This window comes from Esox lucius, chromosome 17, assembly GCF_011004845.1.
Source record: "Esox lucius isolate fEsoLuc1 chromosome 17, fEsoLuc1.pri, whole genome shotgun sequence".
Classification (NCBI taxonomy): Eukaryota; Metazoa; Chordata; class Actinopteri; order Esociformes; family Esocidae; genus Esox; species Esox lucius.
Window position 1 is genome coordinate 14,310,389 of NC_047585.1, and position 25,270 is coordinate 14,335,658.

The 25,270-nt window shown below is 43.4% G+C and overlaps 1 protein-coding gene across 9 annotated transcripts in view; it reads right to left on the reverse strand.

Annotated features, from left to right (window-relative positions):
- kaznb (kazrin, periplakin interacting protein b) overlaps window positions 1–25,270 on the reverse strand; it is a 176,555-nt gene that overhangs the window by 11,998 nt on the left and 139,287 nt on the right. For all 9 annotated transcript variants that reach the window (XR_004574632.1, XM_020055634.2, XM_020055632.2 and 6 more), the window contains 4 exons: window positions 5,748–5,945; window positions 2,616–2,752; window positions 748–918; window positions 98–278 (listed from right to left, as the gene is read on the reverse strand). Coding sequence is in view for 8 of the 9 variants with exons in the window: in XM_020055634.2 (XP_019911193.2) it covers window positions 98–278; window positions 748–918; window positions 2,616–2,752; window positions 5,748–5,945 (687 nt within the window). In the remaining variant the exon portion in view is untranslated. The remainder of the gene's footprint in view (window positions 1–97; window positions 279–747; window positions 919–2,615; window positions 2,753–5,747; window positions 5,946–25,270) is intronic.

The window sequence follows — 25,270 nt, forward strand, 5'->3', positions numbered from 1 at the left end:
CACACATTGCGCCAACGACTCCTCAGAGCGTGCGTTTGAAAGAACGAGACACAGAGAACACAGAAAGGCGACGGTGTGCACGGACAGGCGAGCCTACCCTGGCGGTCCACCGTGTGTCCGTGGTAGAGGGTCTGCTGGCTCTGGCGGATGGCAGCGGTCAGAGGCAGGTCCCCCTGCATGGCCCACTCCTGGCTGCCGTTCACCACCGGCTCGGCGGGCATGGCCAGGGAGTGGCGCTTCGGCACGTCCTTGGTCAGCGTGGCCAGGGACTGCTTTGCCTGCCGCCGACACACAGCCACAGTGAGACGCAGGCGGTATATACGGGCGTGTCTGGATGCTCGTAACGCGCCGCGCGGGGAGTGGCGCGGTTGCCACACGTGTTTGAATATTCGGTGATTTGAAATGAGTGTGGGATTCAAAGGGACAGATCAATTCATACGAGTTATCATACTTGTCTGTTGGTGAGCACTTGACAGAAACAGAGATATGGTATTCTAGCTAAGATGAATCTTATCAGCTGCTGCAGGTAGCGAGGAACTAGCATAGCTCCACGGAAGTGGTAGGCTGGCGGGCTAGCAGAGGAGAGGGATTAAGGACATGGAGTGAATAATGAGGCAATCTCCCCGTCAGACAACAGGCTCTCTAAGGAGCTCTGCAACAAGGCAGAACATTCCTGAATTCCGATAAAGAGCAAAACACAGCCTGTGTGTATGTGTGTGTGTGTAATGTTGTGTGTGTATGTCTCACCATGGTGAGCTCAGCCTCAAGCTCTTTGATGCGGTTCTCCTTCATGTCCAAGTGAGAGCGCAGAATGCAGGCCTGCTCTGTGGCCTCTTTGGTCTGCCTCCTTAGATCCCATTTCTCCCTCTCCAGCAGGTCCTTCTCCTTAGCCAGGGCCTTCACTGCATCCTCGCTCTCCTGCAGCAGACAATACAGTACTGCCTTTAACCAGTGTGGATGAACAGGACTGCTCAGTGCAGCCCAGTGTCAGCTCATCTCAACAACCTACACTGTATCTGGCATTTTCGTGGTAGTTTAGTCACTACCTATTGTAATGTAGCTTCTGGTGGAGCTAGGTAAGTGTTATGTTGTTTTAGGTCTTCGTGGTAAATTAATGTTGAGTTGGTCGTATAGTTTAGTGTAATGTACCTTTAGGTGTTGGTGGTAGTTTAGTGTAATGTACCTTTAGGTGTTGGTCATAGTTTAGTGTAATGTACCTTTAGGTGTTGGTCATAGTTTAGTGTAATGTACCTTTAGGTGTTGGTGGTAGTTTAGTGTAATGTACCTTTAGGTGTTGGTCATAGTTTAGTGTAATGTACCTTTAGGTGTTGGTGGTAGTTTAGTGTAATGTACCTTTAGGTGTTGGTCATAGTTTAGTGTAATGTACCTTTAGGTGTTGGTCATAGTTTAGTGTAATGTACCTTTAGGTGTTGGTCATAGTTTAGTGTAATGTACCTTTAGGTGTTGGTCATAGTTTAGTGTAATGTACCTTTAGGTGTTGGTGGTAGTTTAGTGTAATGTACCTTTAGGTGTTGGTCATAGTTTAGTGTAATGTACCTTTAGGTGTTGGTCATAGTTTAGTGTAATGTACCTTTAGGTGTCATAGTTTAGTGTAATGTACCTTTAGGTGTCATAGTTTAGTGTAATGTACCTTTAGGTGTTGGTCATAGTTTAGTGTAATGTACCTTTAGGTCCCAGTGATAATGTACATTTAGGTCCCAGTGGTAATGTACCTTTAGGTTTATGTAATAGTTTAGTGTAATGAACATTCTGGTGCTGATCAGAATATAGTGTAATGTACCTTTGGGTCTTTTGGTGCTGGTGGTAGTTTGAAGTAATATACCTTTAGGTGCTGGTGGTAGTTTGAAGTAATGTACCTTTAGGTGCTGGTGGTAGTTTGGAGTAATGTACCTTTAGGTGCTGGTGGTAGTCTGGTGTAATGTATGGTTAGGTGGTGGTAGTCTGGTGTAATGTACCTTTAGGTGCTGGTGGTAGTCTGGTGTAATGTATGGTTAGGTGGTGGTAGTCTGGTGTAATGTACCTTTAGGTGCTGGTGGTAGTCTGGTGTAATGTATGGTTAGGTGGTGGTAGTCTGGTGTAATGTACCTTTAGGTGCTGGTGGTAGTCTGGTGTAATGTATGGTTAGGTGGTGGTAGTCTGGTGTAATGTACCTTTAGGTGCTGGTGGTAGTCTGGTGTAATGTATGGTTAGGTGGTGGTAGATTGGAGTGATGTACCTTTAGGTGCTGGTGGTAGTCTGGTGTAATGTACCTTTAGGTGCTGGTGGTAGTCTGGTGTAATGTACCTTTAGGTGCTGGTGGTAGTCTGGTGTAATGTATGGTTAGGTGGTAGATTAGTGCAATGTACCCTAGGTGGTGGTAGTTCGATGTAATGTATGTTTAGGTGGTGGTAGTTCGATGTAATGTACCTTTAGGTGGTGGTAGTTCGATGTAATGTACCTTTAGGTGGTTGTAGTTTGGTGTAATGTACCTTTAGGTGGTTGTAGTTTGGTGTAATGTACCTTTAGGTGGTTGTAGTTTGGTGTAATGTACCTTTAGGTGGTTGTAGTTTGGTGTAATGTAACTTTTGGTGTTGGTGGAGCTTAGTATAATGTACCTTTCGGTGCTGGTCGTAGTTGCGAATGAAATCTCTGAGCTGCTCCTCCCGGCTCTCCAATGTGGTGTACAGCTGTTGCATCTGGTTAACCAGGTCTGCCTTCTCCACCTTCAGACGCTTACGGTCGGATTTCATAGCTGTGACACAAACAGACACAAAAATCAGGCTGAGTCAGAAATGCAGTTATATTAAAATGCCACAAGATGGCACTGTGTCTTATTGTAAAATATATATATATTTTTAAGCGGCACCCACAGCAAATGATGTAATGATATAAGAAGATAAGCAGCAGATAGGTCCCTTAGTCATCAGTAACATGTAACCACATGGACTAATGGGGGAACTATATTCACTGATCTTCTCCAAAAGATGCCTTGCATAATAGCATTAGCCACACAGACATTGGGGTCAAAGTTCACCTAATGTATAACTTATAGTGAGAGGTTATGAGATCATAGCTCAGATGCATTTGTAGGACAGAGTAGGATTGTGACTCATAAAGAACAATGTAGTCCTGAAGCTCTCTATTCAAGAAAAAGGAGGAGCTGTTCTTTCCATAACCGATGCCATTCAATGAGGCTTAAGCATTCCCAGTGTTCTGCAACAACTCTCCTCACTCATTATTCAAACCTGTTCTTCAACAGTGACACACGAGACCTCTACAGATCAGACATGGGTTCAAATGAATGCTATTACTTTCAGCCCTAAACAAGTACTTTTAAATATTTTGAAGTTTGTTGGCAAAAAACCTAATAGTGGACTAAACTGTATTTCAAGTGGTAATCAGCCATTCAAACAATAACAAAGCTAAAGGGTGGAGCTGGAGAAGTGGAACCACTCTCAAACTTATAGGCAGAGCTATCCATGCAGTGACTCACCATGATTCATTTTAATTGTTTTAGGCTATACAGCATTTGTTCAAATGTATTTTCTGTTTAGAAACGGCATTCGGACATAGTACAACTGTTGAACTCTTACAGCATTTATGTTTCAAATATTTTAAAAGTCACAAAAAATTGCAAAACAGGGCTTGCGATACAAAACAGTCATGTCAACTACAGTCATGTTAGCTACACTCATGCCAGCTACAGTCATGTCAGCTACAGTCATGTCAGCTACTGTCATGTCAGCTACAGTCATGTCAGCTACAGTCATGTCAGCTACACTCATTTGAGCCACAGTCATGTCAGCTACAGTCATGTCAGCTACAGTCATGTAAGCTACTGTCATGTCAGCTACAGTCATGTAAGCTACTGTCATGTCAGCTACAGTCATGTCAGCTACACTCATTTCAGCCACAGTCATGTCAGCTACAGTCATGTCAGCTACAGTCATGTCAGCTACACTCATTCTATCTATAATCATGTCAGCTACACTCATTTCAGCTACAGTCATGTCAGCTACTGTCATGTCAGCTACAGTCATTTCAGCTACAGTCTTTTCAGCCACAGTCATGTCAGCTACACTCATTTCAGCCACAGTCATTTCAGCCACAGTCATGTCAGCTACAGTCATGTCAGCTACACTCATTCTATCTATAATCATGTCAGCTACACTCATTTCAGTTACAGTCATGTAAGCTACTGTCATGTCAGCTACAGTCATTTCAGCTACAGTCTTTTCAGCTACAGTCTTTTCAGCAACATTAATGAATATGATAACCGCTACCTGTTTCCAGGGGGAGGAGAAGAGGGTGCGGGATGGGGGGTATTCAACACATAGCCTTACCAGGGGACAAATCTGTAAACGTTACCCTATTTGCCTAAACAAACAAGCACTTCTCCGTGAGATATTGCATTGGGGCAAGGAGCGAGAGGGCTTGGTTTCTTAGGAAGGAGCCACACTTGGCCACGGTATGTTGACAAGCTGCCTCCTCTCAGCACCCCACAGTATTCCACTTGAGGCCTAAAGCACACATCCTAGAGCAACGCCTGGGTGCTACCATTTATGGAACACCACCGTAGGGGAACCAAGTGTTGACAGGAGCCAAGGGGAATGACGAATTCCAGGACTCACTACCGACTGTGGAACGACAGATCAGGCAAAATGCATCCACTCGTCTAAGTTTACGTCTACCACTGGTCTATGTCTACCACTCGTCTACGTCTACCTCTCTGCTACGTCTACCACCCATCTATGTCCACCACTGGTCTACGTCCACCACCCATCTTTGTCCACCACTGGTCTACGTCCACCACCCGTCTATGTCCACCACTGGTCTACGTCCACCACCCGTCTACATCTACCACTGGTCTACGTCCACCACCTGTCTACGTCCACCACCCGTCTACGTCCACCACTGGTCTACGTCCACCACCCGTCTATGTCCACCACTGGTCTACGTCCATCACCCGTCTATGTCCACCACTGGTCTACGTCCACCACCCGTCTACGTCCACCACTGGTCTACGTCCACCACCTGTCTACGTCCACCACCTGTCTACGTCCACCACCCGTCTACGTCCACCACCCGTCTACGTCCACCTCCCATCTATGTCCACCTCCCATCTATGTCCACCACCCTTCTACGTCCACCACCGGTCTATGTCCACCACCCGTCTATGTCCACCACTGGTCTACGTCCACCACCCGTCTACGTCCACCACCCGTCTACGTCCACCACCCGTCTATGTCCACCACCCATCTATGTCCACCACTGGTCTACGTCCACCACCCGTCTACATCTACCACTGGTCTACGTCCACCACCCGTCTATGTCCACCACCCATCTATGTCCACCACTGGTCTACGTCCACCACCCATCTACATCTACCACCGGTCTACGTCCACCACCCATCTACGTCCACCACCCGTCTACGTCCACCACCCGTCTACGTCCACCACTCGCGTTCACAAAATGACTGGCAGGGGATATTTAGACGACTGATACCACATCTGAACCAGACACTGTCGGCAAACAGCAGAAACCCAGCGTACCAGACACATTTAGTTCAGCTGACAGTTTTTCAAGGGAGTGACAGATCGATGTGTCGAGTGATAAACTGATTGAGTGAGATGACGTTGGTTTGACTGAGCTGCATGAGACAGGATGGGCTCAGATGACTGTGAACACTGGAGTTGGACTTGGGGAGGACAGGGGAGGTATTGGTTCCCTTTTGGACTCATTCTGACCTTGTAAAGCCTCCTTGGCACGGTCCAGCTCCTGCTCCTTGTCCCCGAGCTGCACACGGAGCTCGGTGGCAGAGAGGAGGTGGGAGGAGCAGCCTCCTTGGCTCTGGGTCTCCTCCAGGTCCTTACTCAACATGTCCTTCATTTGCTTCAACAGGTGCACCTCCTCTTGCAGCTGGGCCACCTCCTCACGCAGCAACACTATTGAAGAGGACAGAAGAAAGAGAGACATTGATCAGTCAAGGAGGAAGAAGTCAAATATAGATAGAATGAAGTGAAAGAATAAGAAAGAACAGAGGAAAGCAGGGAAAGTAAGAACAGTGTGGGGGCATGAGAACAGGAGAAAGAGTAATGAGCAAGGGAGAGGTTGAGAGTCGTGAGAGCAGATATCCAAAAGGAGGAGCGAGGTGGGATGTGAAGCCGAGTAACAAAAGGGGAAGTGAGCGGAAAGAGTGTGAATAAAAAGCATATGACAATAATTAAGCTCAACTTAACACCTTTTGTTCAAAGTGGAAAACCCACAGTAGAAGCACACACACACCCTCTCACGCATGCACACACACACCCTCTCACGCATGCACACACACACCCTCTCACGCATGCACACACACACCCTCTCACGCATGCACACAAACCCTGTCACAGTTGCACACACACACACCCACACACACCCTCTCACACATGCACACACACACCCTGTCACACATGCACACACACACCCTCTCACGCATGCACACACACACACACACACACACACACACACACACACACACACACACACACACACACACCCTCTCACACATGCACACACACACCCTGTCACACATGCACACACACACCCTCTCACGCATGCACACACACACACACACACACACACCCTCTCACACATGCACACACACACCCTGTCACACATGCACACACACACCCTCTCACGCATGCACACGCACACCCTCTCACGCATGCACACACACACCCTGTCACACATGCACACACACACCCAGTCACACATGCACACACACCCTCTCATGCATGCACACACACTTTCTCACGCATGCACACACACATCCTCTCACGCATGCACACACACACCCTCTCACGCATGCACACACACCCAGTCACGCATGCACACACACATCTTCTCACGCATGCACACACACACAGGGACTCAGGCCCACACACACTCACGTGCACGACCGCAGGCTCTGAACACAGATAAATGAGGATTGACAGCCTAAAAATTCAAACGGCCAGGACTACAATAGCTGATGAGAGACGGACGTTTGATAAGACTATAGAAAAATAGGTATATGTGGAACACAAGCTTTGGTCCTGTTATTTAGCTCTCTGCCTTGCCACAGCTCTCTGGGAGCAAGGAACTTAGAGTGATAAACAAGGGCAGGAAACCAAGGAAACGACACAGAGAAAGAGAGAGAATCAAGACAGTAATTGGCACAGTATCTCTTGACACACATTCACCAAGGCAAGTATCAGTCACAACAATGCAGAACTGAAGAGATGAAATAAAGGCCTCCATTTTAAAACGGAGAGCCATTAACTAGCAGAGCTTTTATTTTAGGAAGGGCAAGGCAAAACAGGGCGGCCCAACACAACAACATGGGAATAGAACTTCCATACAGAGACATACATTATTTTCATATTAAGCTCCGTTCATAATTTACTGTGGTGGTTTAGAATAATGCACAATATTTATACAACTTGACAGAAGAAAAAACCAACAGCTGAAATCAGCAGCCAATACAATTCCACCCCAGAGTGCTGGAAGTCCATCTGCACAAATCTGATGGCTCCTGAAAGTGTCTTTATACAGTTTTGGCTACAATACATTGTCTAGTTTGAACATGGCCCAAAGCATTAAATGTTTAGTTCACCCAAATTAAACAGTGATTTTCTTACCCAGTTAGCAGTCTATAGACAATGATTGATAGCATTCAGTGCTTTAGTTTCCCAGGGCCTGGTTCCAAATCATTTTGGAATTGGTGACATACACCCATCAGCCATAACATTATGAATAACACTGATAGACCGATCAGCTATAACATTATGACCCCTGACAGGTGAAGTGAATAACATTGATAGACCGATCAGCCATAACATTATGACCCCTGACAGGTGAAGGGAATAACACTGATAGACCGATCAGCCATAACATTATGACCCCTGACAGGTGAAGGGAATAACACTGATACACCAATCAGCCATAACATTATGACCCCTGACAGGTGAAGTGAATAACACTGATAGACCGATCAGCCATAACATTATGACCCCTGACAGGTGAAGTGAATAACACTGATACACCGATCAGCCATAACATTATGACCCCTGACAGGTGAAGTGAATAACACTGATAGACCGATCAGCCATAACATTATGAATAACACTGATACACCGATCAGCCAAGACATTATGACCACTGACAGGTGAAGTGAATAACACTGATACACCGATCAGCCATAACATTATGACCCCTGACAGGTGAAGTGAATAACACTGATAGACCGATCAGCCATAACATTATGACCCCTGACAGGTGAAGTGAACAACATTGATAGACCGATCAGCCATAACATTATGACCCCTGACAGGTGAAGGGAATAACACTGATAATCTGGTTATCATGGCACTGGTCAGTGGGTGGGATTTATCAGGCAGCAAGTGAACATTCTGTCATCAACGTTGATGTCTTAGAAGCAGGAAACATGGGCAAGCGTAAGGGGCAAAACCACAAGCGACTTTGACAAGGGCCAAATTGTGATGGCTTGACAACTGGGTCGAAGCATCTCCAAAACTGCAGCCCTTGTGGGGTGTTCCCGGTCTGTAGTGGTCAGTACCAATCAAAAGTGTTCCAAGGGAGGAAAAGTAGTGAACCGGCGACAGGGTCATGGGGGGCCAAGGCTCACTGATGCATGTGGGGAGCGAAGCCTGGCCCTTGTGGTCTGATCCAACAGACGAGCTACTGTAGCTCAAATTGCTGAAAAAGTTAATGCTGGTACTGATAGAAAGGTGTCAGAACACACAGTGCATCACAGTTTGTTGCGTATGGGGCTGCGTAACTGCAGACCAGTCAGGGTGCCCATGCCCCTGTCCACTGCCGAAAGTGCCTACAATGGGCACGTGAGCATCAGAACTGGGCCACGGAGCAATGGAAGAAGGTGGCCTGGTCTGATGATGATGTTTTCTTTAACATCACGTGGATGGCAGGGTGAGTGTGCATCGCTTACCTGGAGAACACATGGCACCAGGATGCACTATGGGAAGGAGCCAAGCCAGCGGAGGCAGTGGAAACATTGGGTCCTGCCATTCATGTGGATGTTACTTTGACACGTATTACCTATCTAAGCATTGTTGCAGACCATGTGCACCCTTTCATGGCAACAATATTCCCTGATGGCATTGGCCCCTTTCAGCAGGATAATGTGCCCTGCCACAAAGCAAAAATGGTTCAGGAATGGTTTGAGGAACACAACGAGTTCAAGGTGTTGACTTGGCCTCCAAATTCCCCAGATATTAATCCAATCGAGCATCTGTGGGATGTGCTGGACAAACAAGACCGATCCATGGAGGCCCCACCTCGTAACTTACAGGACTTAAAGGATCTGCTGCTAACGTCTTGGTGCCAGAAACCACAGCACACCTTCAGAGGTCTAGTGGAGTCCATGCCTTGATGGGACAGTGCTGTTTTGATGGCAAAAAGGGGATCTACACAATGTTAGGCAGGTGGTCATAATGTTATGGCTGATTGGTGTAAATCACATCCAAGTTCTGGTACCGGAATTTACTTAGTGTTTATTATATCAACATTATTTAGAGGTGTCTAAAATTCAATGTGAAGGCCAGCCACTTAGGTTACAAGTAATTAGAATACTTTTTGTGAAACTAATATTGGTACCATGACTTACAGGGGATTTATTCTACAATGCCACAAGTATGGTACTGATATACTGTATTTGGTGTGAAATCATCTCTAAGTGCTTTTGTTGAGCATTTTTCTATAATAAATTTTTCTTAATTTGTGTGTACTAGCCCTTTAAGTAGCTGTTACGGTATTACTAAAGTAAAGAGAGGCCAATATTATGGTTGTCATCCGCATAATGGGGACTACTTGTTCTATGTGGCATAGTGTCATGGCAACAGAGGAGTGCTAGGGGATACATTCAATGTCAGAAGTTAACAGCACTCTGGCGACCAAATAAATCTTTCTTCAGAGGGAATTCTGAAAAGAACATGTTGGCATCTGTTTCATACGCGCATTAAAACACTCAAGACTATGTAGCCAAAGAATTGTCACAAAACTTTGCGGATAAAGCTTTCTCGAAGCGACAAAGTGTACTAATTCCCTGGCAATGCAGTCTACCGTGTGTTAGAGCTTACCTGAAAGCCGCCATGAGTTCTGAAATACAAACTTCTTGGGCATTTAAAAGACACAACCAGAAGATTACTTGGCGCACAGTGATGTTGCATAATGATAGATAAATATTTCCAAAATTCACGGGCAGGTCTCCGCTACGAGGGTGGGTAGTTGTGTGTGTGTGTGTGTGTGTGTGTGTGAACCGAAAGCATATGTTGCACCTCCCCAGGCCTGTAGCCAAAAGGCGTGTGGCTGCAGAGGACCAGATAAGAGAAGACGGGACAGTCCATCGGTCAATGTCGCCTCTGGCTGTGGAGAGACGCGCTGGTAGGCAGCTGTGTATTGTAAAATGAGGTAGTTTCTTGGAGAGAGCAATCTTTCAAAGCCTTCTTGCTTGCTAAATCCACTCATTCATCTATTTACATACAGGCTTTCATATCTGTTGCAGGCCAGCACAGCTGCCGCCTTTGATCTGTATAGTAGAGCAGATAGACAAGAAGTAGTATGCAACCTGAACAGTTATATGGGTCAATGACGTGACGCGTCTCATTTGGCATACAAATTAGAAAACCTAATTATGACTCAGCTCTCACCTCTTTATCAAGTTATAAAGGTACCTAGTTATTATTAGTCATGTAAATGTAACAAGCTGTTGAGCTCAGAAGTGCCAAAATGTCACAAAATTGTATGAAAGAATCAATAAAACATAATTTTAATCAAACCCTTTGGCATTATTGTGTGGGTGTTTGCATGCAATTGATATATTTAAATAATTGTGAGTATTTTGTCCTAATGTGGTGTGGTAACATTCAGTGTCTGCTATTCAATAGTCATATGAAAGGATCTCGCAGATGATTCTGCAGAAAGAATGGAGTACTATGATATGATACTTAAATTTTGATTACATTTCTCTCTTTGATTGAATGTCTTGGTTAGTGAACTATGGTAAGTGAAGTGGATCAACACCCAGCAACAGAATGACATCATGTGTCCCTAACCTGAACAATGTATACAGAAAGGCTTCATTAGGAATGTCCTTGTTTTTAAGGCCGACAAATATAATATCCTCCTTTGTATATTTGATTACGACTCTACACAATCGTTGTTATTCTATTCAGCTCTGCCTTGAAAAGACAACATTACAGAAAAGTAGAGTAAAATACTGTAAAGAAGAGTTCAGTCCATTAGGGTAGGAAGTGTAGTCTTACACAATGCTGTGCTCTACTTGTATGCTCTACTTTACTGTGCCGCACACTGCTCTATTTTACATCACTCTACTGTACTGTGCCGCACACTGCTCTACTTTACATTACTCTACTGCACTGTGCCGCACACTGCTCTACTTTACATTACTGTACTGCACTGTACTGCACTGTACTGCACACTGCTCTACTTTACATTACTCTACTGTGGACCACAGGAAGAGTAGCTGGATGTGTGATAATTAGGATCTTAATAAACTAAACTACAGTGATTTACTGTGGTTAGAGAATACTCTGATGTCCTATTGTGGGCAATTCAATTGCAGTCACCCTTTTGCTGTCCTTTTTAAATTGCAGTCATCCCTTTGCTGATCAGTAAAAAAAAAAAAGAAAGATGTATATGTATTGTATTGTAATCATGAAAGGAATCTTACAGTTTGTTATTCTGGGCACCAATGCCATTGTCAGGTGGTGTAATGGATATTTCATGTAATATGAAATCCTGTAAGTCACAATGCAACACTAATTGCAACGTCTTTTACAGAAAAACATTTTTCCAGCTGTTCACTGTTCAGTTTTAGGTGATAAACAAAAACAAACAAATCCATGTCAGTAAAACAGACAAAACGAATGAGATTGTCATGTAATTTGATTTCATTTTTCAGTGTTAAAACTTTATAATATCTATACAAAATCTGTGCTATGATCTATATGGGATCTCCTGTCCTGTTTTGTGCTTAAAATGGTCTAAATGTCAACTCTCTGTGTCATGATATCATACAATCGTGTCCTAGCACATAGAATGCCAGTAAAAAATAAAGACAGCAATTAAAAAAATTGCTTAAAATAGTCATATTCCCTAGGATTATTTTACACTCAGTCATTTTTGTATAGTGTTCCTCGAGAGCGCCTTAATTAAGCAAGATGATTCAAAACCAAGACCAAACTGAGACAGAGACAAGACTGAGACTGGAAGAGGGGCAAGTTCAAGTCATTTTAATTGTCAGATTGCCATCATTGTACAGTAGCCAAGACAGTATGTCTGTGTTAATATTTTAGTAATAAGGATCCGATCTACAGAGTATCACTGGTGCAGTATAACCTGGTCACTGGTCTCTGTTTTTGCTGACAAGTAGCTGCGAGGTGCTTGATTTTCCTACATGGTAAAATCCAACACTAAAGAGGATGGATGGTCCTATTAAGAGGCACCCGTGTTAAGTGATTGTCTTTCTTGATTTATTGTTAATCAATTTATTTTTCACCAAATAAAGATTTGAAATAGACTGCTCCACGACTGCTCCACGTTCGGCAAAGTTCAAATATTATAGTCCACCGTCAACATTGGGAAATATCTGCTGCCTGCAATGTCAACACAGTGGGGTGTCAACACAGTGGAGAGTCAACACAGTGGGGTGTCAACACAGTGGAGTGTCAACACAGTGTGGTGTCAACACAGTGGGGTGTCAACACAGTGGAGTGTCAACACAGTGTGGTGTCAACACAGTGGGGTGTCAACACAGTGGAGTGTCAACACTTGGTAATACCCTTATCTGTTGTTAGGTTCATGTACACCAGCACAGCTTTCCTATTGCTCAGCAACCGCAATACATTGGATAAGTAACCACCCCCTTTGGACCTTTCCACATTTTATTGAATTACAAATTGGGATTGGCTTCTACATTTATTGTTATTCATCTACACAAAATAATCTATAATGTTAAAGTGAAAATAAAATTGAAAAAAATATGTTCAAGTTCATAAAATGTGTATTACCGAAATATAGTATTTTCATGACTAATTATTGTTTAGGCACGTCTAAGTTTCAGAGGTATAATTTGGCTTAACAAGTCACATAATAAGTTATGGACATAGACATTACATTTCTTTTTAAATGACTTCCTCACAGTCAAGCACTGAAATTCAAGCTCAGATTAAACTACAAAGACGAAGGAGCTTTTTCAAAGCTTTTTTTAAAGGGCAGTGATTGGTCAATGTGTAACAATAACAAATCTGACATTTAGTATCTCTTTAACCATGATGAAGTTAATAATAGATCAATAATGCTGTAGGTGTTTTATTAAACCACCAATACCCATCTAAAATATGGTTCTCCTAATGAATTCAAGCTACAGGACAGGAGGACAATTATTCAGGGTTGTCACTATGAGGCAGCTGTTTTATTTTAAAACAGAAACTGAGTTAAATTGTTTTGATGGGAGAAAACAGAGAAGGGATCAACCAGAATGTAGTGACGCTACAATAATGAGATAAATAAATAAAGAGAACAATGCAAATACCCAGAATTAAGATATTGCAAAATATGGACTATATGTAACAAGGAACTGACGTGACACTGCAAAGTAGAATGAAAACATGGACCCTGTATGTAACAAGGAACTGACGTGACACTGCAAAGTAGAATGAAAACATGGACCCTGTATGTAACAAGGAACTTGACGTGACACTGCAAAGTAGAATGAAAACATGGACCCTGTATGTAACAAGGAACTTGACGTGACACTGCAAAGTAAAATGAAAACATGTCAAAAGAGGACCCTTTTGGCCTAGATAAAAAAATGGTTGCAGTTCTGCACATGCAGAGCAAAAAAAATGACTTCTTCAGTCTACTTTTATCAAAAACTGGTAGAGGAATATGTACTATTCTATTTTCTGAACAGTCAACAGAATACTCTATCTCTGGAAGGAGGGTACAGCAGACATTCCCTGGGAAAATATTCACCATTAGCAAGTTTATCCCAAAAATGGGCTTTTGAAAAGTTGTCAGCATTTCTGGTTTGACAATATTCTTCCCCATTTTAATATTTAAGCAGAAGGTCATATATCCCCCTACAGACAGGTCAATGCTATCCTCACTCACGGCCACAGCAAACCCAACGATGGCTCAAGGACAGCTGCAGATTACAGCTATTAGATAAAGCCCACCCACTGCGCCGAAGACAACCAATCACGCATTATAACTTCAAACTGTCAGTCGGACCCCAGCAAATCACGTAATTCCATACATTCTTTGTATTCCAGGCCCCGAAATTAGAATAAATGATTTATAATGTTTTTGTTTATCATTCTATCCCTTTGCCTGAGGCCCCTGCCAGAAGGGTCCTTGGCTGAAACCCAGGTTAGCCAATGCATTTAAACGCCCCCTTAGTGTAACTAAACAAAACTGGTCCCTAAATAATAGATACACATACAAACAGTGTTACAATTAAACCTGGTCTCACTAACCTCACCCGAATGCTCCAACTGTTGGTGCATAGTGTCTGCTAACAGTGTGACAGTTTGGAACACGGGCTGTGGCTATATTAAATTGCCAGTGAATCACATAACTGAGGCGTGGCTCTAAATGTAGGTGTACAATAGGGAGTGAGCCTTCTTGTAACGGTTTTATTGGATGGTGGAATAGATTATGGCAACTACAGTTTGCCCTGTTGTCCCCTACTAGCACAGCAAGGAAATTCTGTCAGAAGTATGATCCAATAATTTTATTTCTTTCCCCTCCAATTTCAATTTTCTCATTCCAAGTTTTTTAAAACCCTAACTATAAAAAGAACAAAATTCATAATATAATTGCTTAACAATACATAAATACATGCGAACCATTTTAAAGTTTGTGAAAACATATTTCAGTTTTGGTCTAGGTATCCTTTCATTCAAGTGTCTCATTGATTGTTTAGCTGTGTTTCTGTAATGCTCATGTGACTGCCTAGTTTAGAAAACAAAATGCCCACGGCATTCATGCAACTAATCATGGCATCACTCTGGCCAGGTAGACATAGGCTACTTCGCAGTCAAATCTGATGTCAGAAAGGTTCTGGGAAAGCCAATTACTCTCTCCATCACAGTTATTAGCATCATAGCTAACGGCTACACATTGTAGGCATATGTCTAAATGGTGCCTAGCACACAAACACATATGGGCATAGGCAGCTGCATAAGTTGCAGGAAAATAAGACTAATTAATGCATTTTGTTCGTATACGATAGCTTGGGCAAATAGATTCGATTCTCTATTAGGTTCTATTTACTGTTGATATCCTATCATGTCCAATATATATCTGAATATTATTGATTTTCGTTATAAAGTTTGGATTATATTATTCCGTCCGTGTTCTCTGCAACACTGATATTACAGGGATCTACCAAAGAAAAGGACAGCAATATCATGAGTAATTTAGAAAGCATAGACTACTTAATGAATCGGTCATAAAAAGAGTATGAAAGCCTGCGAAGCAGATTTATGCATTGACTGAACTAGAGATGATAATGAGTTTTTACTTTGCTGGTTTCGCCTAGTCTCGCCTAGATTAATTTGTCTGATGCCGTGTCAAAATGTATCAGAGGTAAAACCGAGACATTCAATGCGGTCTGGAGACCGGACCAGATGTCTCGAGTGCTACAACACTGATTCGCGGTTCGACCTTCCCTACACCAGCTTACACGGTTTAACTCGAAACGCGAAATGTGTGTGATAACGATTATGAAGAATTACAGGTAAGCCTACTTCATGGAATTGTCATTGTCATCACCCGCATGATAGTATACGCGTGCGTCTGCGCAGAATACTGCCGAGCAGCTGAAACGAGGCTGTAGTAAAACACGAGCTCACATCAGACAGAGAAAACACGGCGAGGACTAAGATATTCTCTGGATGCTGCTGGAACAGAAAAGAACCCAAGGTGATTTAAGCACAGGCAATCAGCCCCATAATTCCCTCAAATACACTTTCCCATCGATCCCACACCCTGCCATTACTCCCCCACTTTCAGCTCCGAAATGGGTAATCACTCCTCTTTTAGGTTCTCTGCCTCAAAGTCGGGATGAAAATGAAAGCGAGGCAAAGACTCAAGACTCGTCTTCATTTTGTGCCGAGACTATGCGGGCGTTTCACTGTGAATAAGCCTGTTGGAAGTGTCATCACCAGGAGATGGAAAGGAAAACACAGAATGTCCCCTACCGGACACTAAACCGTCACTGATGGCCTGTCAACTGACGGCTGTCACTGGGAGTTTTGTTTTTCCCGGGGCCTGTTGAGCTTACTGTAAAGAAAATGATTCATGTTCGCTTGTCTCTTCCCACACGCGTGAGGGACAAGCCTGAGAGCTTGTCTAATGTTAAATAAAGAGTACGTTCTGTTCTGGACACAATAAGCCCTGTTGAAAATTCCGTGGTTGCTTTGTTATTGTTGTGGTTGTCATCATATTTCGCCCGTCTCCAGTAATAGCAGCGGCGGTGGACAGTGAGCAAGCCGGTTCCATTAGCCACCTCCCCGAGGAGAGAAGAGGCCCCACTTATCTCCTCACTCAGCAGTGGCCCACTCAATTACTCCTGTCTGAGCCATCTCTCCCTCCATTACATTATCCTTCATTCATCATGGCCGCTCTGAGTCTGACCAGGCCGCCAACCCATTCCTTTCGCCTCCCTCTCCAATCAGACACCGAGGCTGACTATGCCTGACTGAGCAGGTGGCGGGCTGATTGTTAGAAGAGGCAGGAGGCGTGAACTTGACGACTCCTTGTGCCGCGTTTGAGTGTCAAACCCATCGTTGACAGCGGCCAGCTGCTCCCTCCGTAACGGTGTGGCGTTCTGTAGAAACGTCAGGGAAGGTGTCACCGTGCTTCTTCACCAATCCTCAATATGTTACAATGATAATAATAACGATTCCCTTTCTCCGGTATGAGGGGTAGCAACGGCACTAACCGGAGTTACACCCAATGCGTCCTATGGCTCTCATATATCCCGTGTTTACTGTAAAAATCCACCGACTGAGAGGAACTGTTCTCCGGCTCAGACAGGACACGACGCTTCAAATCCGTCCTGATGACTCTGTATCTTAATAAGCATCTCCGAGGAACCTGATAGATTGACGCACTATGAAAATGAATTATTTGCCTCTCTGCCTGCAATATTGGGTGTAATAAATTGAACATGTTATGTCGCTCGCGTTCGTCATAGCCGGGTATTAGCCGACGAACCGTGGAGGGAAAGAGTGCTTTCATTGAATGATTAGGCAAACCGTAGTACTTTGAAAATATAATGACATGACTCGAATAATGTGCATGAATTATTGTTTTACATTTCCATTCTCAAACACTTCACATTATTCTTGCAGCACAAACAGCGCACCTAAAAGCAATATTGACCTTGTAAATGACTGTTTAACATACCAATTTACATACAGTGCAGGGGGGGGGCTTCCTCTGTGAGTGTGGATACTGTACATGTCCATGTCTAATAAAAGTCATTGAGCAGACGCTCTTATCCCGAGCAATTTACAGATTGTGCATTCATCAAGATACCTAGGTGTGTCAAGAATAGCAAGTCGATAATTTTCCTCAATAAAAGTAGCTATCAGCACTGTGCACTGTGGGATGGAACAAAAAAGGGATTCAGCAAGTTTTGTACAAGAGTTGCTGAATCTCCTCTCCGCTTCGGTTTGCGCCTTAACCCGTACTGGCAGTGAAACTTTGCCCTTGAACCTCATATGTACCGCTTCTCAACTTGGTTAATCTATTTCAGTATACATATGAAGTGAAGTGTATCAAGTGAACCCATCCGAAGCGCGGCTCAGCCTGGTTCGTCAACCTTGGTTTATATACGGAACAAAGTACATGAAGCTCGAAGGTGTCCATTGGGAGAGTGGCAGGGCAAGAGTGAACAATTATCACTATGAAACCAGAGGAGAGATGTACATTGCCCCCCTCGCGTACATTCCACAAACCTCCACCGTTTAAGTGCGCTGATACTGTATTTCCATCAACAGCCGTTATTGTGAATGTCCTAGTCTGAGTGGACAGTTGAACCGGGAAGGGTTTTACTAGTACATCTGAAGCGGTATTACCCGGAACGCTTTAATCTCACAATATGCTTAAAACCTTCCCAATCCTTGGATTACTATTTGAACTATCAGTTCCCGCAATCATCCGGAAATAGAACACGGACTGGAGGTATTTTTTCCAATGTTCCAGTGAATGTGGGTCCTGTTTCTCTCTGCAGTCCTTTTTCCCCTAACATTGTGTTCCCCTGGTGGGAACACTGCCGCACAGCACAGGCAAACTATATGGAGGGGGGCGGGCGGAGCTCGGGGAGGAGAGGAGTAATGACTTTTCAGAGGGTGTGCTGTGCTTTGCAGACAGAGATATTTTACTGTAGCATTGCAGGTATGAAACAAGGTCACCATTAACTGAAGCCTCACTCATTCAGCCACCCGGGTCACAGTTCGGTCGAAAACATTCTTTGGTTCTTAAAAAACAAAACAAACAGAAAACAAACAACATAAATCCTTTGTGTTCGTTAAAACCAATAATTTGAACCTCGTCAGAGGCTGATAGAAGCGCAGGAGGGGATGGTGGGGAAGTTCAAACGGCGCCGAACAAAAGCTCCCGCGTGACTCACTGAGGAGAACACTACACGGAACGTCATTACAGTGGTCCATCAGGAGAGTGTCCCGCCCATGCCCTGTGGATCCTTTCATAAGCCATTCTTTTGATGAAACTAGGAGGAGAGACACATCAATCGCTTCACCGTGTGTTTTCCGGAAAAATCCAGGACTTGTCCTTGCCACTCCACTCAGTTAACTGTTAACGCGTTTGTCGACAACATGAAATTCATCTGATTTCGCTGCTTTGACCTTTCGCTCTCTGAGATGATCCTGTCCTGTCACTGGTTGTCGGCAGCTGTCAATCAAAAAGGTGCGTTGTCACTGGGTCAAAGCCCCTCTGGCTCATTGTCCTTTCACAATGACAGAATCGTTCAGTATTCCCCTAGCTTCTTCCACTTCGACTTGCCAATGAAGCCCATTTAACATTTACCCTGAAAAAACAATTCCTGATTAGATAATGTGATTGGACAGAGGTTCTGAAATGGGGAGAAAAACCATTATTTAACCCCCATTTAACCAAACAGGTCCATTAAGATTTACAATGAGGACCTCGCACATTATGGCTACGGCAAAACACACGTGATCCTGTCAACACCATCACCCACCTCGTTCAACAGGAGTCAGGCCAACTGGGTTTCAGGCAGCTACAGTTAGAGGTTCAACATCCAAAGGAGCAGTCTAATTCAGATTGCAGCCCTTATCTATGTTAGAGTGAGACGAACATGACGAACACAAAACGGTTTAAGTGGGATTCACCAAACTACAATATGTCTGACTGTGGCTCTTGACTACAAAGTCAGAACATCTGGTATCTGTGCCGCCGACAACACTTTGATTGTTAATGAAGAAGCCATTCGATAAGAAGTCAGGAGCAGCCATAACAACGCAGTAAAGCTGTAGACTGTAATTACACAGCCCTAGCGTGCGGACGCATTAGCATGGGAACACATGCACCACATTAACCCCGTGATTAGCTTTTTCCCCCCTCATTTTGATTCATATAGTATTTCATTATTGGGATTTATGAAGTCGCATCGATGCCCACAGTGAGGTTTCAGTAGCCGGTGATGGCTGTGAATATTACATTCACATCTTCTATTCTGCTTCAGGCCGCGAAGCATCTGTGCCGCCATATCTCCACTCAAGCCCAGAGCTTACGCCTCTATATGTTGGTGACGAAGGAGACGCTTGACGCGCGGAGGGCTGTGTGTGGCTGTGTGTGTGTGCGTGTGTGTGTCTGCATGGCAGCCTGTTGTGCTCTGCCTCTCAGATTATTACCGAGTGGAAGAGACGATTCCCACAAAAGATGACTGGGCTGGGATCGCCGTAGGGGATGACAGGGGGTCGACTGCTGCTCCTCATCAAACTCATCATGCAGATAATAGCCCTTACTGTCAGTGAAATGCAGCCTGCCGAATGAACCCGGGGATCCTTTATATTCAAACACAAGTGTGGGTGTGGAGGGCCGAGAGCGAGAGAGAAAGAGAGAGAGAGAGAATTTTCTTAACCTCTGTGTTCTGAAAATCCTCCAACAAAACCCCTCTCCTTCTGTAGGTGTCTTCTGGGAGTGATGTACTTCAATCATCACATGACCATCCTCATTACTCCGTATCTCTTTGCATTTCCCCAACACACGCGCTTCCACCAGATGAAGCAAACAGCCCTTGTAGGTCTGTTGTAAGACCATGAAGACGGAATCATAAAATGGCTGTTCAGAGGGCCCCAAACGAGAGCAGTCTCTAAAGAGACATGGTGTAATCTCCACGAAATTTAAGAGCATTCTTAAGACAAGAGGATGACCTAAATATAAGGCCTTATGTAAAAGGATAACATCAAATCAACACGAAGACCAATAGAAATGGTCGTGTCCAAAATAGAAACCACATCCATTCAGTCAATGACAGGTTTTGGATCCGAGGGGGAGTCTGGTGGGTGGGAGACTGGAGGGAGATTAGTGGCGGTTTTAAACCTGCTGCACAACAATTTGGTGAGATTCTTTACAGTAGTCAGTCAAATTGGATGGATAGCCTGTGGGATGTTGCTGTGTCTCAGCCATTGATAAGACCAGCAGGAGATGAGAGTGGGTGGTGTGAGAAAAACACAAACCCTGGTTGTTTGATCCCAGAACATCACCTGGCAACACATTAAGACCAGCAGCTCCATTACCCCCCCTCAGGAGATTAGGAGCGTTCTTGCATTTGTACTACTACACGGCCCTTCTATAATATATGTGAACGTTAATTATGCATTGGCACCAGCTTCCAACCGCACTTAACCACAACCTTTACCGCATCCACAACAGACAACGAGGACAACAACTAGAAAGATGGGAATCCAGGATTCCATCCGTGTGTTACAGCAAAGACATACTTGTGTTTCTCTACTGCCATAGCAACTTTGGAAATCTGCACGGCACATATTCCATTTGGAAGCCCTCAAAAAAATTTCTGCATGTGTAAATCTGCTTGTATACCCATAACACATATATATTTTTTTTACGCGCTATGGGTACCGAACGTATTCAGTCCGTAACATAAGTTGCTGTGAATTTGAGAGTCAGCTAAATGGCTAAGATGAAAATGTGTGAGGCCACAAAAAGGTGTGTACGTGCATGTCTGTGTTTGCATGCTCCTTCATTAATGTGTTTGTATATCTATAGGGAACAGCTGCCATTAATTAATTGCAATGAGTTTACATAACAACAGTGGTCAGTGTAGGCATGCCAACTGCAGATAGCAGTAATTGATTCACATTTTTATTGTGAGGAGATTAGGCCCACCGCCAGGGATGTGCCTCTGGAAGAGCAACAAGAACCGAGTGACACAGCTCAGCTCAGACGACCTAAAGAAAGGCAATTCAACCAACAGCAAAACTAGCGGTAATCTGTGCGTTGCGTGGACTTCGTAATGATTAGAATTTGAGTGAATGTGTTAAAGTGTGTTTACCCAACAAACTTAGCTCAAAGTCAGCAAAATTCAAACAAGCTTGTTGAGGAAACATGCACATTCACGGTCATGCAAAGCCCCTCAAAACCAAGCCGAGCATCATATTTCCCAGCATGTTCTTTTGCAGGTTTATTTTTTTATATGTTTCACTACCTGTGTTTTTACATACAGAAAATAACACACATTTTCTGAACCACATCTCTAACAAACACATTGGTACTAACTACAATACACTTAAAGACAGGCACTCTGGGAAATGTAGTTTAAGAATATATTGTCAAGTTAAATTGCAGGTTCACTCAACCTAACAAGTAGAGTGAATTTAACATTCAAGTTAAGAATGTATATTGAGTCATCTGTATATTGAGCCAAATGTTGAGCAAACACGTAATCTTATTGCAGCTGGTTGACTGTATGACAACACCGAACATAATGTCATAATTGCCCATAACATGAATACTGAAAAACAGGGCACAACGAAAATTTTACATTAGTGTTCAACATGGCCACAAGCCACCACTAACCTTTCAATCTAGACTGGGGAGAGGTGGGGCATATACTGGACATGGCCAACTTCCAATCCAGTATCAATTTTATGTGGTAACTTCAAAGTGCTTTTCAAACACAGGTTGCCAACTATTTTTTACTATCTAAAGCCAAAGCTTCATTAGGACGTTACAAAGACAATTTAGAACAGTACAAATGGAAGTAAAGGATTTGAAGAAAAGCTTTTGACAATGTTCACCACCACAAGCTCTTAGGTAGCTTGCAAAACTAGGTTTCAGCAGCACAACAAATAGGTGGTTCATGACATACTTATAGGGGAGGAGTCAGTACGCCAAAATGCAGAGCAGTCCGCCCAGGTACTTGTGGTTAATGGAGACCCAAAAGGGAGTGGGCTTGGACCCCTGCATTTTTACATAAAATACCTTACATCAGTGCTTGAGTTATGTTGCATAAACCATTCCTGTACTACTCAGCAAAGACCACCTCTCTGGTGGCAGAAGTGTCAAAGAATATAACGAGTGTGGAAGCTTAGTTTGCTGACAAATATCTATCCCTGCTCTCTCAGAAGACTAAGGCAATGCTTTTTGGCAGCCCACAAAAGCTGAGGCACACAGGCAAAATAATCTAAATAACAAAAGCAAGTGGATGATTTAAAGTACTTGGAAATGAAGCTCGACCAACAACTACCCCCGGACTGGGCATGCCAGCCTTGTAACAGAGAAACTGTTGTCTGGGCTTGGTACTCTACAAAGGGACTTTCACTCCGAGGATGTACTGAGAACAATCAACCTCACCATGACAACTCACCTGGGATACTGTGCAACAGCGTTGGCTTCCAACATTAGCGCAACAGCTACATCATATTACTAACCAAGTACATTACATTATTAACAAGCTGTAGCATATTACTAACCAACTACATTACATTATTAACAAGCTATAGCATATTACTAACCAACTACATTATATTATTAACAAGCTATAGCATATTACTAACCAACTACATTACATTATTAACAAGCTACAACATATTATTAACCAGCTACAGCGTATTATTATGCAGCTACAGTGTATTATTAACCAGCTACAACTTAATATTACCCTGATATTGTGTATTATTAAGCAGCTACAGCATATTATTAACCAGCTACAATGTATTATCCACCAGCTATTGTGTATTATTAAGCAGCTATAGCGTATTATTAACCAGCTACAGTGTATTATTAATCAACTACATCATATTATTAACCTGCTACAATGTATTATTCACCAGCTATTGTGTATTATTAACAAGCTACAACATATTATTAACCAGTTACATTATATTACTAACTAGCAACAGCAAATTATTAACCAGCAATAGCATATTATTAACCCGCTACTACATATTATTTACCAGCTATTGTGTATTATTAAGCAGCTATAGCGTATTATTAACCAGCTACAGTGTATTATTAATCAACTACATCATATTATTAACCTGCTACAATGTATTATTCACCAGCTATTGTGTATTATTAACAAGCTACAACATATTATTAACCAGTTACATTATATTACTAACTAGCAACAGCAAATTATTAACCAACTACAGCATATTATTAACCAGCTACAATGTATTATTTACCAGCTATTGTGCATTATAAAGCAGCTCCAGAGTACTATCAACCAGCAACAGCATATTATTAACCTGCTACAATTTATTATTTACCAGCTACAATGTATTATTAAGCAGCTACAGCGTATTATTAACCAGCTAAAACATATTATTTACCAGTTATTGTGTATTATTTTGCAGCTACAGTGTATTATTAAACAGCGACAGCATATAATTAACCAGCTACAGCATATTATGAACCAGCTAAAATGTATTACTTACCAGCTATTGTGTTTTATTAACTATTTACGTAGGGAACAAAGACAGAGGTTCTTCTGAAACAAGCTGGAACCGAACCACTGACAGGACAGGATCCATTACAACCCCCAGGGACTGTTTTCAAGGCACCAAAGAACAAACTGCCTGAATACGTGTCAGACCTGTTCAGGTACGAGTCTCCACCCGTACTCTGGGGTCGCACCACAGCAGAGGCCGGAGCTTATGAAAAATGGGAACCATCAGTGAGAAACATTGCCTTCTCAGGTACTTTCGCAGGCCACTGCTCTAGAACAGTCTGGACTTATCCACGACTAGCTACCGTGTCCACCTTCAAACAAGTGTTATTTTACACAACCTGGTTGTTGTATTTTTATTTTTTTAAAGGTTTGCTGTTGTTAGGTGGACTGTCCCAGCTAATTCAAATGAAACAACACGGCGGTGTGTCCTCATAAAATGCCCTCCATTCCCCGTGGAGCTGAAACACATTAGACTTCTCCAGCCAGGTGAACCGGTCACTCGTCAAGAACGAGGCCTGTAGAGCGTGTCATCATGGGCCCGCTGCGAGCTGCTGAGAGAGCAAAGTGAGGCCACTCGGTTAGAGCCATGTAGCAGCAGCGCTCACTCAATCAAACTCATCATCCCTCTCAGTTTTCGAGAGCGACCTCTGGGTATAGATCAGCAGCAGGAGTCACGCGACCCAATCAACGGGATCAGCGTAGGACTCGCGGAAAAAAACAACACTGCACACGCAAACGCGCACACACTGGGGTAGCAAGTACAAATGCACACATTCACACGTCATATGTGTGTGGACAAGCACGGCGAAATCCAAACACATACCCTTACACGCACAGACCCATGCACTAACTGTTGTGTAACTTGACAGGAGGAATTGACGTTAATAAACAGTGAATTCAAGACAAACACTGACAACACAAGACCTCGGCACAATGACAAAGACAGCATTGACCAGAGGTCCAGTAAGAGGTTTTAGACACTCAGATAGCGCCTGAATGAATGGACGCAACAGGACAGCTTTCAGAAGGATGTGACTGATCACTCAGTGATTTAGGCTGTGAGTGCTGCTGACTGAAACTGCTCATCATCAAATATCCCTCTGAATTCCCCTGACTAGACTCACTCCAGGGGTTTCATATACCTATGGTATACTAACAGATTTACAAGTACAGTATTTTGCAATATTCAACACACGTCAGATCCAGGTCAACATG